The sequence below is a fragment of the Martes martes genome (assembly GCF_963455335.1).
Source record: "Martes martes genome assembly, chromosome: 11".
NCBI classification, from domain to species: Eukaryota; Metazoa; Chordata; class Mammalia; order Carnivora; family Mustelidae; genus Martes; species Martes martes.
Window position 1 is genome coordinate 57,644,151 of NC_137899.1, and position 14,509 is coordinate 57,658,659.

At 35.2% G+C, this 14,509-nt stretch overlaps 1 protein-coding gene across 5 annotated transcripts in view; it reads left to right on the forward strand.

Moving 5' to 3' along the window:
• PALS2 (protein associated with LIN7 2, MAGUK p55 family member) overlaps positions 1-14,509 on the forward strand; it is a 109,049-nt gene that overhangs the window by 39,948 nt on the left and 54,592 nt on the right. For 3 of the 5 annotated variants that reach the window (XM_080818502.1, XM_080818505.1, XM_080818504.1), the window contains exon 2: positions 5,902-6,020. In XM_080818502.1, the coding sequence (XP_080674628.1) occupies positions 5,904-6,020 (117 nt within the window). In that variant the 5' untranslated portion in view covers positions 5,902-5,903. Of the gene's footprint in view, positions 1-5,898; positions 6,021-14,509 lie in introns of all 5 variants that reach the window. The other 2 variants (XM_080818503.1, XM_080818506.1) reach the window with 1 other exon arrangement.

The window sequence follows — 14,509 nt, forward strand, 5'->3', positions numbered from 1 at the left end:
TGATGTTTCATATAGATTCTGGTATCAAATGACTTTATTTTCCTCCTTCAATTCTTACTATGGTATGATTTTCCACTAGGATAGAGTTTTGAAATTTATTTGTACTGTATTCAAAGCATTGAGATGATAGGTTTTTCTTTCTTACTATGATAATTACTGAATTACATTATATATTTCTTAATGTCAAATCATTTTTATATAACTAGGATAAATTTTACTTGGCCATTGTTGGTTTTTTTTTTAATTTTTTTAAATTTTTATTTTTAAAATTTCAGTGTTCCAGAATTCATTGTTTATGAACCACACCCAGTGCTCCATGCAATACGTGCCCTCCATAAAACCCACCACCAGGCTCACCCAACCTCCCACTCCCCGCCCCTCCAAAACCCTCAGATTGTTTTTCAGAGTCCACAGTCTCTCACGGTTCATCTCTCCCTCCAGTTTCCCCCAACTCCCTTCTCCTCTCCATCTCCCCATGTCCTCCATGTTATAGCCATTGTTGTTTTTTAAGGCCTTGTTAAATTCAGTTTGCTAATGTGTTAAGATATTTGCCTGTATGTTCATAAGTGAGTTTAAAATATAATTTTCTTTTTTTATTGAGTTTTGAAATCTGCACAGAAGTTGAAATATTTTCAATCTTTTTTGTATTTTCTTTTTTTTCCTGTGTCGTCTTCTAAAAATGTGAAGTAGCTTTTGAAGTCTTGCTAGAATTTCTTTTTTTTTTAAGATTTTATTATTTTTAAGTACTCTCTACACTCTCTTTTTTTCATTTTATTTTATTTCTTTTCAGTGTTCCAGCATTCATTGTTTATGCACCACACCCAGTGAAAAGCAAATATTTTTAAGGACGCTTTGACAGGAATGTTAGAAATAACATCTGAATACAACAACAGAAAAAAATTGCTATCAGTGGAAAACAAAGTCTTAGTGAATGTTCTAAAACTGCCCATAAGAAAGGGCTGGGGAATGATCCTTTAGGCATGAGCTCTAGAAGCTTTGGACTCAATAAGGCTTTGGCAGGGCCATTCTGGATCTGCCTGGCAAGCACACTGCAGTCTGTCTGGCTCCGTCTTCAGCGAGAGTCCTTCTGCGCCATCATAGAGTACTCCACAGTTTGTTACAGTGTCCTTAAAACTCTTCAAAGAGGTGCTTAGCATGTTTACTCTTGTAACTGGAGTGGGGGGTATATTACCTGATGGTTGTTAGGTAGGCTTCAGGAGATTGCCTTAGGTCTCCAGCTGCTGACTGTTGTTGCTGAGAGCTCCCACTCTGTGCGTTGGCCATGGTGGCCAGCTTGGTCAGGGTCTCCTGATAGGAACAGTACTCTGTCTGGCTATAGACTCCTGTCTCATACTGGGTCACCTCAGCCATCCAGAAGGGATCGGGCATAGTGAAAGCTTTGAGTACCCCTTGAAAGGAGTACTACCAACTAGGAGTAGAAGTTCTTGCCCATAAAGAAACAGGGATGCCATCCTCAGCTGGAAATGGGATCTCAGGGGCATGGATGACATCCATAACTTTCATCCTAGAAAGACAGTTGTAACAGTTCTGATTTTCAGCTCTAGTAGCTTTGCATCACCATCCCCAAGGGGTTGGGGGTTTTACCGGATATCCTAAAACTTGAATAGTTAAATATCAGTCTGCTCTTTGAAGTCTTTGGGGGCATGGGTCCCAAAGGGACATGAGGACCCATTGAAGATTTCCTTGTAAAACACATAGTTTGCTTTTTCCTTATACCAGATTTCTGTAGACATTCACCAGCACAGCATTGCCCTTGGACAGCCAGTTACTTCCAGATGCTGTAACCTCCCCGACCTGTGCAGAACTGCACTGGTTTTACCTGCTCCCCTGCCTCATCAGCCCAGGTTTCTTGGAGCTCCCTGGACATTTCCTTAATGGGGGAAGAACAAGCTAGACCCGGCCTGAAAACATGTGGAAGGTTCTACTGTATTTTGATTAGAACTCCATTAAATGTACCAATTAGTTTGGGAATGCGTGGCAACTTTATAATATTCAAGATCCCATTTCCAGAACATGTGACATTTGGCAGACTTACCAGTGTTTAATTAAATTTCATATAATCAAGAATCAAGAACTTATGAAGATCTTTAAAATAACCAAGGGTATATTTTACAACCTCCACCACTTTTCTTCCCACTTAATTAAGCACCAATATAAAAATTTCAGTACCTCAAGAACCAATATACATTTAGAAGGTGCATTTTAATTTAAGATTTTCAGTATAACAATTTGGTGATATTACATTATTGTTATTTTGTTAGGTGTGCTAACAGTATTTTGGTTACATTGTTTAAAAAGAGCCCTGATATTTTAAACATAAATACTGAAATGTGGTATCTGGGATTTGCTTGAAAGTTATATAGGATAGAGAGTATATAGGGGTATGAAACAAGATTTGCCATGAGTTGCTAGTTGTTAGAGCTGATAGTTATTGGGTTCATTATATTATTTTGTCTCCCTTTTAGAATGTTTGGAATTTTTGGGGCGCCTGGGTGGCTCAGTGGGTTAAGCCTCTGCTTTCGGCTCGGGTCATGGTCTCAGGGTCCTGGGATCGAGCCCCGCATGGGGCTCTCTGCTCAGTGGGGAGCCTGCTTCCCCCTCTCTCTCTGCCTGCCTCTCTGCCTACTTGTGATCTCTGTCAAATAAATAAATAAAATCTTTAAAAAAAAAAAAAAGAATGTTTGGAATTTTTCATAATGAAAGCTAAAAATTAAAAAAAAAACAGATATAGAACATCAAAGGAAAGAAAAAAGTCATCATGAGAAGTAGAGCTAACTAGTTATGGGATAAAAATACTTCTGAAGATTATTGATTTTGTTGTTCTCTACCCACTGAAAGGTACACATTGGGCCCCAAACAAAAGTATGAAATAGGCTTTTGTTTGTTTGTATTCTTTATTTCCTAGGTTTGTTTTTATTCTTTATTTCCTAGGTTTGTTTGTATTCTTTATTTCCTAGGTTTCCTTTCTTCATTTTAGCCCAGTATAGGTTTTCCTTCTCCTTGTTTTAAGAGCACATTTTTCTCCCATTCACATCTCTCAGAATTGTCACTCATTTTACACAGAGTGAATAGGAGGCCTAGAGATGAAGAGATGAACTGTCCAGATTAAAGTACAAGACAAGAATACTTTGGACTGGAGTTCAGGAGTTTAAGTCAGGGAATAATAGGTCTGAAAGAGTGTTGGAAAATTCTTGAGCATTTGGAAAAATTACGGAAATGTGAAAAGTTTGTTGGAACATTTGGGGGAAAAATGTGTAGGATTCCCATATGTTGACTTTATTAGAAATTGCCCTTCTGGAGATAGAGGAAGGTAAAAGCTTAACCCTCAGGTATTCTTAGCAGAAAATAGATACTGTCTAAAATGGGTAAAAGAAAAAGAAGCACTATTCACATATTATACAGAAATACAGATGTTATTAAATGAAACTATAACAAATTCAAAGTAGTTACTTCTATAGAGTAGTGTAAGGTGGGAGGGAGGAGGACAGTATGGAGCAGAGAACTGCTATATTTCGTTCTAAGCCAGTTAGTGAGTACAGTCTGACTTTTAACAATGCTTATGTTTTACTTTAATAAAAATTAAAACATATTAAAAACTGCAATTTTAATAGACTTATACCAAAGAAACATCAAGAAGAGACAAAACTAATAAGATTAATCTGAATAATATTAAGATTATGATATTGAATGCAGTAGGAGTCTATCTTCACTCTCTTGCATATTCATATTCATATTCTGTTGTCCCAGTACCATTGTTGAAAAGACTATTCTTTGCTCTGTTGAATTGTCTTGCCACCCTTGTTGGAAGTCTGTTGACCTTAAATATATAGATTTATTTCTGGTCTGTAAGTTGTTTTTTGTTTTTTATTTTTAAGATTTATTTGAGTCGGGAGGGGCAGAGGGAGAGACTCTTCAAGCAGACTCCCTGCTGAGTGTGGAGCCTGATGCGGGGCTCAATCCTATGATGATGAGATCATGACCTGAGCTGAAAACAAGAGTCAGATGCTTAACCGACTGAGCCACCCACATGGCCCTGGACTCTTAAGATTTATGTCTCTATATATGCTGGTACCACAGTCTTGATTACTGAACCTTTTTAGTCAGTTTTGAAATAAAGTGTGAGTCTTCTAACTTTGTTCTCTTTGAAGATCTTTTGCCTATTCTGGGTCCACTGCATTTTCCATATGAATTTTAACATCAGCTTCTCAATTTCTGCAAAAAAAGGGGGAGAGGGCAGTAGAGATTTTGATAAGGATTACATTAAATTTGTAGATCAATTTGGGGAGTGTTGCCATGTTAACAATAGTAAGTCTTCCAATCCATGAAGGTAGGATATCTTTCTTTCTTTCTTTCTTTCTTTTTTAAGATTTTATTCATTTATTTGACAGAGAGAGAGATCACAAGAAGGCAGAGAAGCAGGCAGAGAGGGGGGGAAGCAGGCTCCCCACTGAGCAGAGAGCCCAATGCGGGGCTTGATCCCAGAACCCTGGGATCGTGACCTGGGCTGAAGGCAGAGGCTTAACCTACTGAGCCACCCAGGCAGCCGGCTTTCTATTTATTTTAGTTCTCTTTAATTCTTTTGATGATTTTTATAGTTTCAGTGTACAAATTTTACCCTTCTTTTGTTATATTTATTCCTAATTATTTGTTTTTGATGCTGTTGCAAAAAGAATGTTTTCATAAATTTCACTTTCAGATTATTCATTGCTAGTATTTAGAAATATGTTCGATTTTTGTATTTTCATCTTGATTCCTGCAACCTTTCTGAACTCATTTATTCTAATAAATTTTTTTGTATTTTTAGGATTTTCTATATACAAGCTCATGTCATCTGCAAAATGAGAGAGTTTTACTTATTCCTTTCCAGTGCTTTTATTTCTTGCATAATTCCCTTGGCTAGAATCTCCACTATAATGTTGAGTAGAAGTGGCAAGAGTAGACATCCTTGCCTTGTTCCTGATCTTATGGAAAGGTGTCTAGTCTTTGACCATTAAATATGATATTAGTTATAGATTCTTCATAGATACCTTTCACCAAATTTAGGAAATTTCCCTTCCATTCTTAGTTTGTTGAATGTTTTATCATGAAAAGAGTTTCAATTCTGTTGAATGCTTTTTCTGTTCCCATTGAGATACCATGTAGTTGTTTTGGTTTTATGTTCTATTAATACAATATAGTACACTGATTGATTTTCATTCTTGCATTCCTGAGATAAGCTGTACTTGATCATTTTGTACAACCCTTTTCATATGTGGCTGGATTCAGTTTTCCAGTATTTCATTAAAGATTTTTGCATCTGTATTTATAAAGGATATTGGCTATAACTTTCTTCTGATACCTTCTTGTGGGTTTAGTATCAGGATCTCATAGAATAACTGGAAAGTATTCCCTCCTCTATTTTTTTTTTTTTTGAAGAGTTTGTGAAGTACTGGTTTTAATTCCTCTTTAAAGTTTGATAGAATTTACCAGTGAAACCATCTGGTTCTGGGCTTGTGGGAAGTTTGTTGATTACTGATTCATTCTCCTTACTTTTTTATAGGTCTATTAAAATTTTGTATTTCTTCTTGAGTAGTGCTTTAAATTTAAAAAATATAAAGCAAGTGTAAAGTGGTAAGTATGTATAAGGCAGTCTAATAAAGCCCAAATTGTGTATAAAAACGTGTCCTCCTAATTCATGGGAATTCAGTTTGAAACTTACCATTTAACATTTGTTTTTTAAAACATGACTTTTCAAAGGAGTATTGTTAATGTCTTTTTATTTGAATTATTTTAAATATATCAAATATTTTATAATTATATATTGTATTTCATAATGGCATGGAATTTAAGGGTTTGGGGTTTTTTATCATTATTATTTTTTTATTGCTTTTATCTCAGCAGCAATGCAGCAAGTGTTGGATAACCTTACGGAGCTGCCCTCATCTACAGGAGCAGAAGAAATAGACCTAATTTTCCTCAAGGGGATTATGGAGAATCCTATTGTAAAATCACTTGCTAAGGTATAGTGGTTTATTCATAAACTTACTAAATTATTTTTAAAATTGTCTCTACAGAGGTCTTTTCAGATATTACTATTTCAGAACTTGATATGCCTTCAGCTTAGTTAGCAAATAATAACACTCATGCACATAAAAATTAGACCACTTTTCCCTTTCTTGTGTTGACTTTAAATACAAGATAAAATAACTCTTAGTTTTAGCCTAACACATTTAAATTCTAGGGAAATTGTAACTGAACAGTCATATTATAACAGGACTTATGAAAAAGATCCTGGTACTATCTCCATTTCAGGAACTGCAAAATACTGATTTTCTTCTTTTATATTAGACTGTACCTGTTTTTCATTTTGGTTCTTGATTTCCTATATCTAGTACTTTCTGAAATCTTGTTTTCTCTTGGATAACCTTGGTTTATTAAGTTTGTTTCTATAATCAGTTCTCTAGTAGTCTCCTTAACTCATCTGTAAATACACTTTTACTGCTATTCTTAGTCCAGTTTTATTTCACTTATACTATTTCCTGTATTCGTTTTTATAAACATCACTAAAGCTTTGGTGTATTAACTACTTCACAACCCTGTTCTCCCGTTCTTCAGCATTCCTTCAAGTGATTCCTGTTTTCAGAAACTTGTGCCACATGTCCTCTCTTCATGTAGTCATCTTGTTTTTCCATTTGCTTTTTGCACTCCCAGTATGTTGATTTCACCCTTTCCCATAATTGTTTTTAACCACAGTCAATTCATCTTTTTCTTCTCACTTGTGAAAAATCATACTTTTTACAAAGTTTTTCATTTCTAAAAGTGAATCAATGATGCAGATTCTTCATTTTATTCACAAACTTAATCATTGTAAGATCACATGATATAAAGCCCTTGGCTCCTAAGTAAAAACTAATCTAGATGTGTATCAACCAACTGGAATTTTAGTCATTTTTAAAAAATTTCTTTATTTGAGAGAAAGCGTGGGTGTAAGCCATGGGCAGTAGGAGAGGCAGAAGGAGAGGGAGAGGGAATCTTCAAGCAGAGCACTTACTGAGCACAGACCCTGAGATCATGACCTCAGCTGAAACCACAAGTTAGCTGCTTAGCTAACTGAGCCACCCAGGTGCCCCAATTTTAGACATTTTTGATTACAGTTTTTCCTAAGTTTATTAGATAGTCCTTTATCTAAATAGTAATATTATAGGATATAAATTACTTTCAAATTCAAGCTTCTTATCATAAATAACCAATTATCATACCATGTCAAGGTAGAGTAAAAGCTTCAGGGTCTATTGAAATATGTAAGGACTAGTTACGCCTGTATTAACTAGCTCACCCTTAGCTCTAAGTGGTACTTTTAAAATAGGTTTTGAGGGGCACCTGGGTGGCTCAGTGGGTTAAGTCTCTGCCTTCAGATCAGGTCATGATCTCAAGGTCCTGGGATCGAGCCCCACATTGGGTTCTCCATTCAGCAGGGAGCCTGCTCCCCCCTCTCTCTCTGCCTGCCTCTCTGCCTACTTGTGATCTGTCTCTCTCTCTTTGTCAAATAAATAAATAAAATCTTTTTAAAAAATAGTTTTTGACTCTTCTTTTGATATTATAATGTTGGTTGTCAGTTTTTATCGTCAGTATCTATTACATCCACATCCCCATGTTTATTCAATTTATTATCTTTGTAGATTTAGAAACTAGATAATAAGGCATTTTATACTGTGTTTGTAATTCACAGAGGTCTTTAAAATACATTGTTTTGTCTTCACAGCAACTTAATGAATTGAAAATCAAAGTAGAATAATTATTTGTCTAAGGTCGTTGTCCTAGTAAATTGACAGAGATGAGGTTTAGACCAGGTTTTCTTTCTTCAAATTCTGGCTCTTTCTACTATAGCACAGGTTTTGTGTGCATGTGTATTCCTAAGAATTTCTGTGGGTAAAAATTATTTTTATTCTGGCTTTTGTGCTATTGATATTGGCCTTATAGAAGATTATCTTGTTCATTCTCAACAGGTAAAATGGCTGGATGACTTTTGAGCAGCTCAGGTACTTGTGTAATCTTCTGATGATAAAAATGAAATTAAGGGGGCACCTGGGTGTCACAGTCAATTAAGTGTCCAACTTGGTTTTGACTCAGGTCATGATCTCAGTGTTGTGAGATTAAGCCCTACATATGGCTCAGCTCAAAGTCTTCTTGAGATTCTCTCTCCTCCTCCCTCTGCCCCTTCCACTCATGCATTCTCTCTCTCTCTCAAATAAATAAATGTTTTTAAAAAATGAAATTAAGAACAGAATCAACCAGTAGCATCTACCGTTCAGGCAGTTTCTCTATAAATAGAAACAATGATAGTTTAGTATTCCCACAATGAAAGAAAAGAAATCCCAGGAGGAAAGGAAGACTTTTACTTCCAAGAAAGAGATACTGAGTCACAGCACGCTAACATTCCCAGTACTATAAGTAGAGAAAAATGGTTAAGTTACTGAGGAAACAGAGAGGCATATGTTGCTAGTAACATGGAGAGGCAGGAACATGTAACTAATAATCATGAGGAAAAATAACAGCAGTTCCATAGATGGTCCTTTTAGTAGAGTTTATAAACAAATATTTTAAAATAATGTATTATATTTTAAGAGAAGAAAAGAGAAAATGAAGATACAAAATTTTACTAGGAAATAGAATCAAAATTAGAATTAAAAATCAATCAAGTAGTCATTTGTTCTTTTAGATTCTACCTATAAGTGAAATCATGTGGCATTTGTCTTTGTCTGACTTACTTTACTTAACATAATACCCCTTAGGTCCGTCCATATTTTGCAAATGGCAAGATCTCATTCTTTTTTATGGCTGAATAATATTCCATTGTGTATGTATATAGGTGTTCCATTGGGTATGTATGTATATGTATATACGTATGTGTATATATACATATGTACCACATCATCTTTTTTTTTTTAAGATTTTATTTATTTGTTTGTTTATTCAGAGAGAGTGCAGGGGCAGGGTGGGGACTGGGAGAACAAAGAGGGAGGGAAGGGGTGAGAATCTTTTTTTTTTTTTTTTTTTTTTAAAGATTTTTTATTTATTTATTTGACAGACAGAGATCATAGGAGGCAGAGAAGCAGGCAGAGAGAGAGGAGGAAGCAGACTCCCTGCTGAGCAGAGAGCCCGATGCGGGGCTCGATCCCAGGACCCTGGGATCATGACCTGAGCCGAAGGCAGAGGCTTTAACCCACTGAGCCACCCAGGCACCCCAGGGGTGAGAATCTTAAGCTGACTCTGCACTGCCCCAAAACATGGCTCCATCCTACGACCCTGAGAGCCAAAACCAAGAGTCAGGAACTTGAAGAACTTAGCCACCCAGGTGCACCTCCCAAATCATCTTTTTTAAACATTTTTCTTTTGAAATACACTTGACACACAATGTTACATTAGTTTCAGGTGTACAACATAGTGATTTGACAAGTCTATACATTATGCTGTGCTCACCACTAGTGCAGCTACCGTCTGTCACCATATAACACTATTTCAATATCATTGACTTTTCTCATGCTGCACCTTTTGTCCACTTGACTCATTTCATAATTGGAATTCTCTATCTCCCACTCCCCTTCAACTGTTTTTGCCCATTCTTCCCTCTACTTCCCCTCTGGCAATCAGTTCTCTGTATTTATGGGTCAGTTTCTGTTTTTTGTTTGTTTTGTTTTTTAAGATTCTACCTGGAAGTGAAATCCTACAGTATTTGTCTTTGACTATTTCACTTAGCATAATACCCTCCAGGTGCATCCAGGTTTTGCAAATGGCAAGGTCTCCTTTTTTATGACTGAGTGATATTCCATTGTATGTATACCACATCTTCTTCAGTGACATTTGTGCTGCTTCCATATCTTGGCTATTGTAAATAATACTGGAATAAACATAGGGGTGCGTATATCTTTTTGAATTAGCCATTTGTTTTCTTTAGGTAAATACCCGGTAGTGGAATTACTAGATTATGTGGTATTTCTGTTAATTTTGTGAGGGACCTCCATACTGTTTTCCACAGTGGCTGCATCAGTTGCATTCCCACCAGCAGTGCAAAAGGATTCCTTTTTCTCCACATCCTTGCCAACACTTATTTCTTGTCTTTTTGCTTCTAGTCATTTTGATAGGTGTAAGGTGATATCTCGTTATGGTATTGATTTGCATTTTCCTGATGATTAGTGAGGTTGAGCATCTTTTCATGTGTGTGTTGGCCATCTGTATGTCATCTTTGGAAAAATGTCTGTTCAAGTCCTCTGCGCATTTTTAAAATCAGGTTATTTGTCTTTTTGTGTGGAGTTGTAAGAGTTCTTTATATATTTTCTATATTATCTCCTATACTATATATCATTTGCAAATATCTTCTCCCACTTAGCAGGTTTCCTTGTCATTTGTTGATGGTTTCCTTCACTGCAAAAGCGTTTTACTTTGGTGTACTCCCAATATACCACATCATCTGTATTCATTTATCTATCAGTGGACACATGGGTTACTTCCATCTCTTGACTTTCTTAAGAAGTGCTGCAAACAACCAGACTCTTAAATATAGAGAACAAACTGGTGGTTGCTGGAGGGGTGGTGGGTAGGGGATGTGTAAAATGGAAAAGGGAGATTAAGAAGTACAAATTTCAGTTGTAAAAAAAAAAATAGTCTTGGAGATTAAAAGCATAGGGAATATAGTCAATGATATTTAAGTAATGTGTGGTGACAGTTGATGACTGTACTTATCACGGTGAGTACTGAGTACTGTGTAGATTTGTCAAATCAATGTATACTTGCAATTAATGTAACACCGTATGTTAGTTATACTTTAAAAAACAATCAAATGGATATTCAGGGACTCAAAAATATGATATCTGAAATAAAAGCTCATCTGATAGGGTTAAGAGATTAAACATTGCAGAGAAGGGGATCAATGAATTTAAAGACAGTCCAGTAGTAAGCATCCAAACTGAAACTCAGTAGCAAGTATGGAAAGAACAGAAGAGGGAATAGAAGGCATACTCAAAAGGTTTGATATACATGTAATTGGTATCTCAGAAAGAGAGAAGGAGTAAATGGGACAGAAGAAATAGCTGAAGATCTAGTAGCCAAGAATTTTCAAAACTGATGAACAGCATCAACTGATGATCCAAGAAGCAGTGAACCCTCCTGCAGGAAAAATCTAAAGAAAAACATTCTTTGGAACAACATAGTCAAATTCCTGAAAATCAGAGACTGAGTGAATATTTGTAAAGTAACCAGAGAAGAATACTTTTAAAGAGAAACAATGAGACTAATGGTTAGCAATAGAACAGGAACTATATATGTCAAAACAGAGTGCACTGAGATCATTGAAGTTTTGAAAGAAAAACATTGCCAAACTTGAATTCCCTTTCTGGCAAAAGTACCTTCAAAAATGAAAGCAAAATAAAGATTTTTACTTTTAGACAAATCTGAGAAAAATAATCTCCATTTATTTCATAAGAAATGCAAAAGGAAGTTTTTCTGGCAGAAAGAATGACAAAGGGAATACTAATGGTAAATATAATTTTTAAAATAAAATAATAACAATGTCTTGGGGCATTTATAACATGTATAAAAGTGAAATATGTGAAAGTCATAGCCTAAAAGGAGGGAATGACTGAATGAATCAAACAATTGTAAGATCCTTTCATTGTTCAGGAAGTGGTAAAAGAAATGGCTTACAGTGTATAAAAAGTCAGGGATGCATACTGAAATCTCTAGGGTACCATGAAAACTAAAGTTACAAGAATGAATTAAGTTCATCCAAGCTATAAGGAAGAAAAAATAGTCTTGAATTAACATCACAAGTTAGCAAAATATAGGATGGGAAGGGAAACCATCTTTAGACAGGGATAGTAGGCAGCCAGGACCATGATCCCTGACAGAAAGGAAACAAAGTGAACAATATCAAATTGAGGATAGTTTTCAGGCTGCAGTAAAGGATGAAAATACAAACAGGCCAGCCGTCTTCATAGAGGTCGGGATTTGAAGAGATTGGAGGTGACTGGAATTTGTGTGGCAAAATATTGGGGAGAAGGAAGCTGAACACAGAAAGGGCTCTGGAGATCTGCTGTCAAGTCCTTGGCTGAGCACTGACCTACATATGTATGAAGTAAGCCTCTGGAGTTCTAGAGAAGATCCCCTGGAAAGCACAGTAGGCCAAACAATTTCCAGGGATCACAAAGTCTGGAGAATAGTTTGCATTCCCACTGAGTCGAGAGTCCTCATGCTACACAGTACATTGGGCAGATTCACCCCAGTTTTTTATAGCAGACCTGTGAAACTAAAGCAGAATTAAACTAAAATTCAAAACAGTTATTTGAAAAATGTCCAAGTATCTGGAAACTAAACAACATACTTCTAAATAACCACAGGGTGGAGAAGAAATCACAAACAAAAAAATGTTTTGAATTGAATGAAAATGAAAATATATGTCAAAGCAATGCTTGGAGGAAAATGCCATAATTAGAAAAGAACAATATGTAAATCAGTCATCTAAGTATGCACCTTGAGAAAATAGAAAAAGAAGAGCAAATTAAATTCAAAATAAGCAGAAAGAAGTAATTAATAAAAATAAGACTAAATGGATTAAAGGCAAATAGACAAAGTCAGTATAACTTCAAATATATCAATAAAATCAGTAATCCTATAGCTAGACCCAAATTACTGGTATCAGAAATGAAGGAGAGGACATCACTACAAATCCAACAGATACTTCAAGAATAATAAATATTATGAACAACTTTATGACAATAGATATGACAACTTAGATGAAATTGACTGATTCCTTAAAAGGCACAAACTACTAAAGCCTACATAAGAAGAGACAACCTGAATAGCTCTGTTTTTTTTTTAATTGAATATTTGCAGTTCCACTTGATTCCTTCCAGAAAAACAGGAAGAGAAGGAAACATTTACTATTTTATGAAGCCTAGTGTTACCCTGATAGCAAAGCCAGCTATGGACATTTCAAGAAAGGAAAACTGTAAAATAGTATCCCTCATGAACATAGACTTCAAGTTCTTAAGATAGTACTAGCAAATCAAATCCAGCAACATAGAAAAAGGATAATCCTCCATTATCAAGTGAGTTTTGTCTAAAAAATGCAAGACTGCTTTAATATTTGAAAGTCAATAAATGCCACCATTTTGTTGATATGAGAGTCATGTGATTGTTGCAGGAAAAGCATTTTATAAAATTTTATAAAATTGAGCATTCATTCTTGATAAAAACTTGGTAAACTTGGAGGTTGCCTCAACCTGATGGATATCTATTAAAAAACTGCAGTTAACATCATAATTCATGATGGAAGATAGAATGCTTTCTTTCTGTGATCACTTCTATTCAACCTTCATCATTTCCATTCATGTTTATACCCAGGGGTACTAGCCAGTACAAAAAGGCAGGGAAAAGTAGATAAATAAAAGGCATACAGATTGAAGAAGAAAAAATAAACTATTTTTATTCAAAGATGACATTATTGTTTATATTGAAAATCCTAAGAATCGATCAGAAGGAAAAACAACAAACCTAGAACTAAGAAGTGATTTAGCAGGGTTATAAGATATAAGATCAATCTATATAAATTGGTTGTATTTTTATATACTTGTTAAAGAAATAGGGATCAATTTAATAATATGTGCTAGTCCTATCCTCTGGACACTAAAAAAAAATTGCTGAAATTAAAGGCATACATACATACAGGGTTTGGAAGGCTCAGTACTGTTAACATTGTCAGTTCTCCCCAAACTGTTCTGTAGATTGAGTAGAATCCCAGTCAGAATTTCAGGCTGACATATTGATAAACTGAAATTTATGAGGGACTTAGACTAAATCAGAACAGTTTTGAAAAAGAAGAAAATTTGATGCTATCCACAGCCAGATATCAAGGATTACTATTACCCTACAGTAAAGAAAACACTGTAGTATTGGCACATAGATCAGTGGCACAGAATGGAGCCCAGAAAGAGACCAATATATGTATGGTCAACTGGTTTTTATTAATAGCACCATGGTAATTCAATGAAGAAATAATAGTCCTTTCAATAAATATTGTTGGAACAATTGATTATTTATATGCAAAAAAATGAACATCATCTTTTGCCTCACATTATAAACAAAAATTACCTCAAAATAGATCTAAAAGTAAAAACTAAAATTTTAAAACTTTTAAAGGAATACATAAGGAAAAACTTAGCAACTTTGGGTTAGAGAAAGACTACTTAGATAAGACATTAAAAGCATGAAGCATAATGAAAATTTGACTAATTAGATTTTACCAAAATTTAACTTTCTACTTTAAAAAATACCATTAAGGAAATGAAAAGACAAGCTATAGATTGGGGGAAAATATATGCAAAATATAAACAGTCATACTTCATTTTATTGTGCTTCTCTTTGTTGCATTTCATGAATACTATGGTTTTTTGGTGGGTATTTTTTTTTCCCTTTTTAGTTGAAGGTTTGTAGCAACCCTGCTTTGAGCAAATCT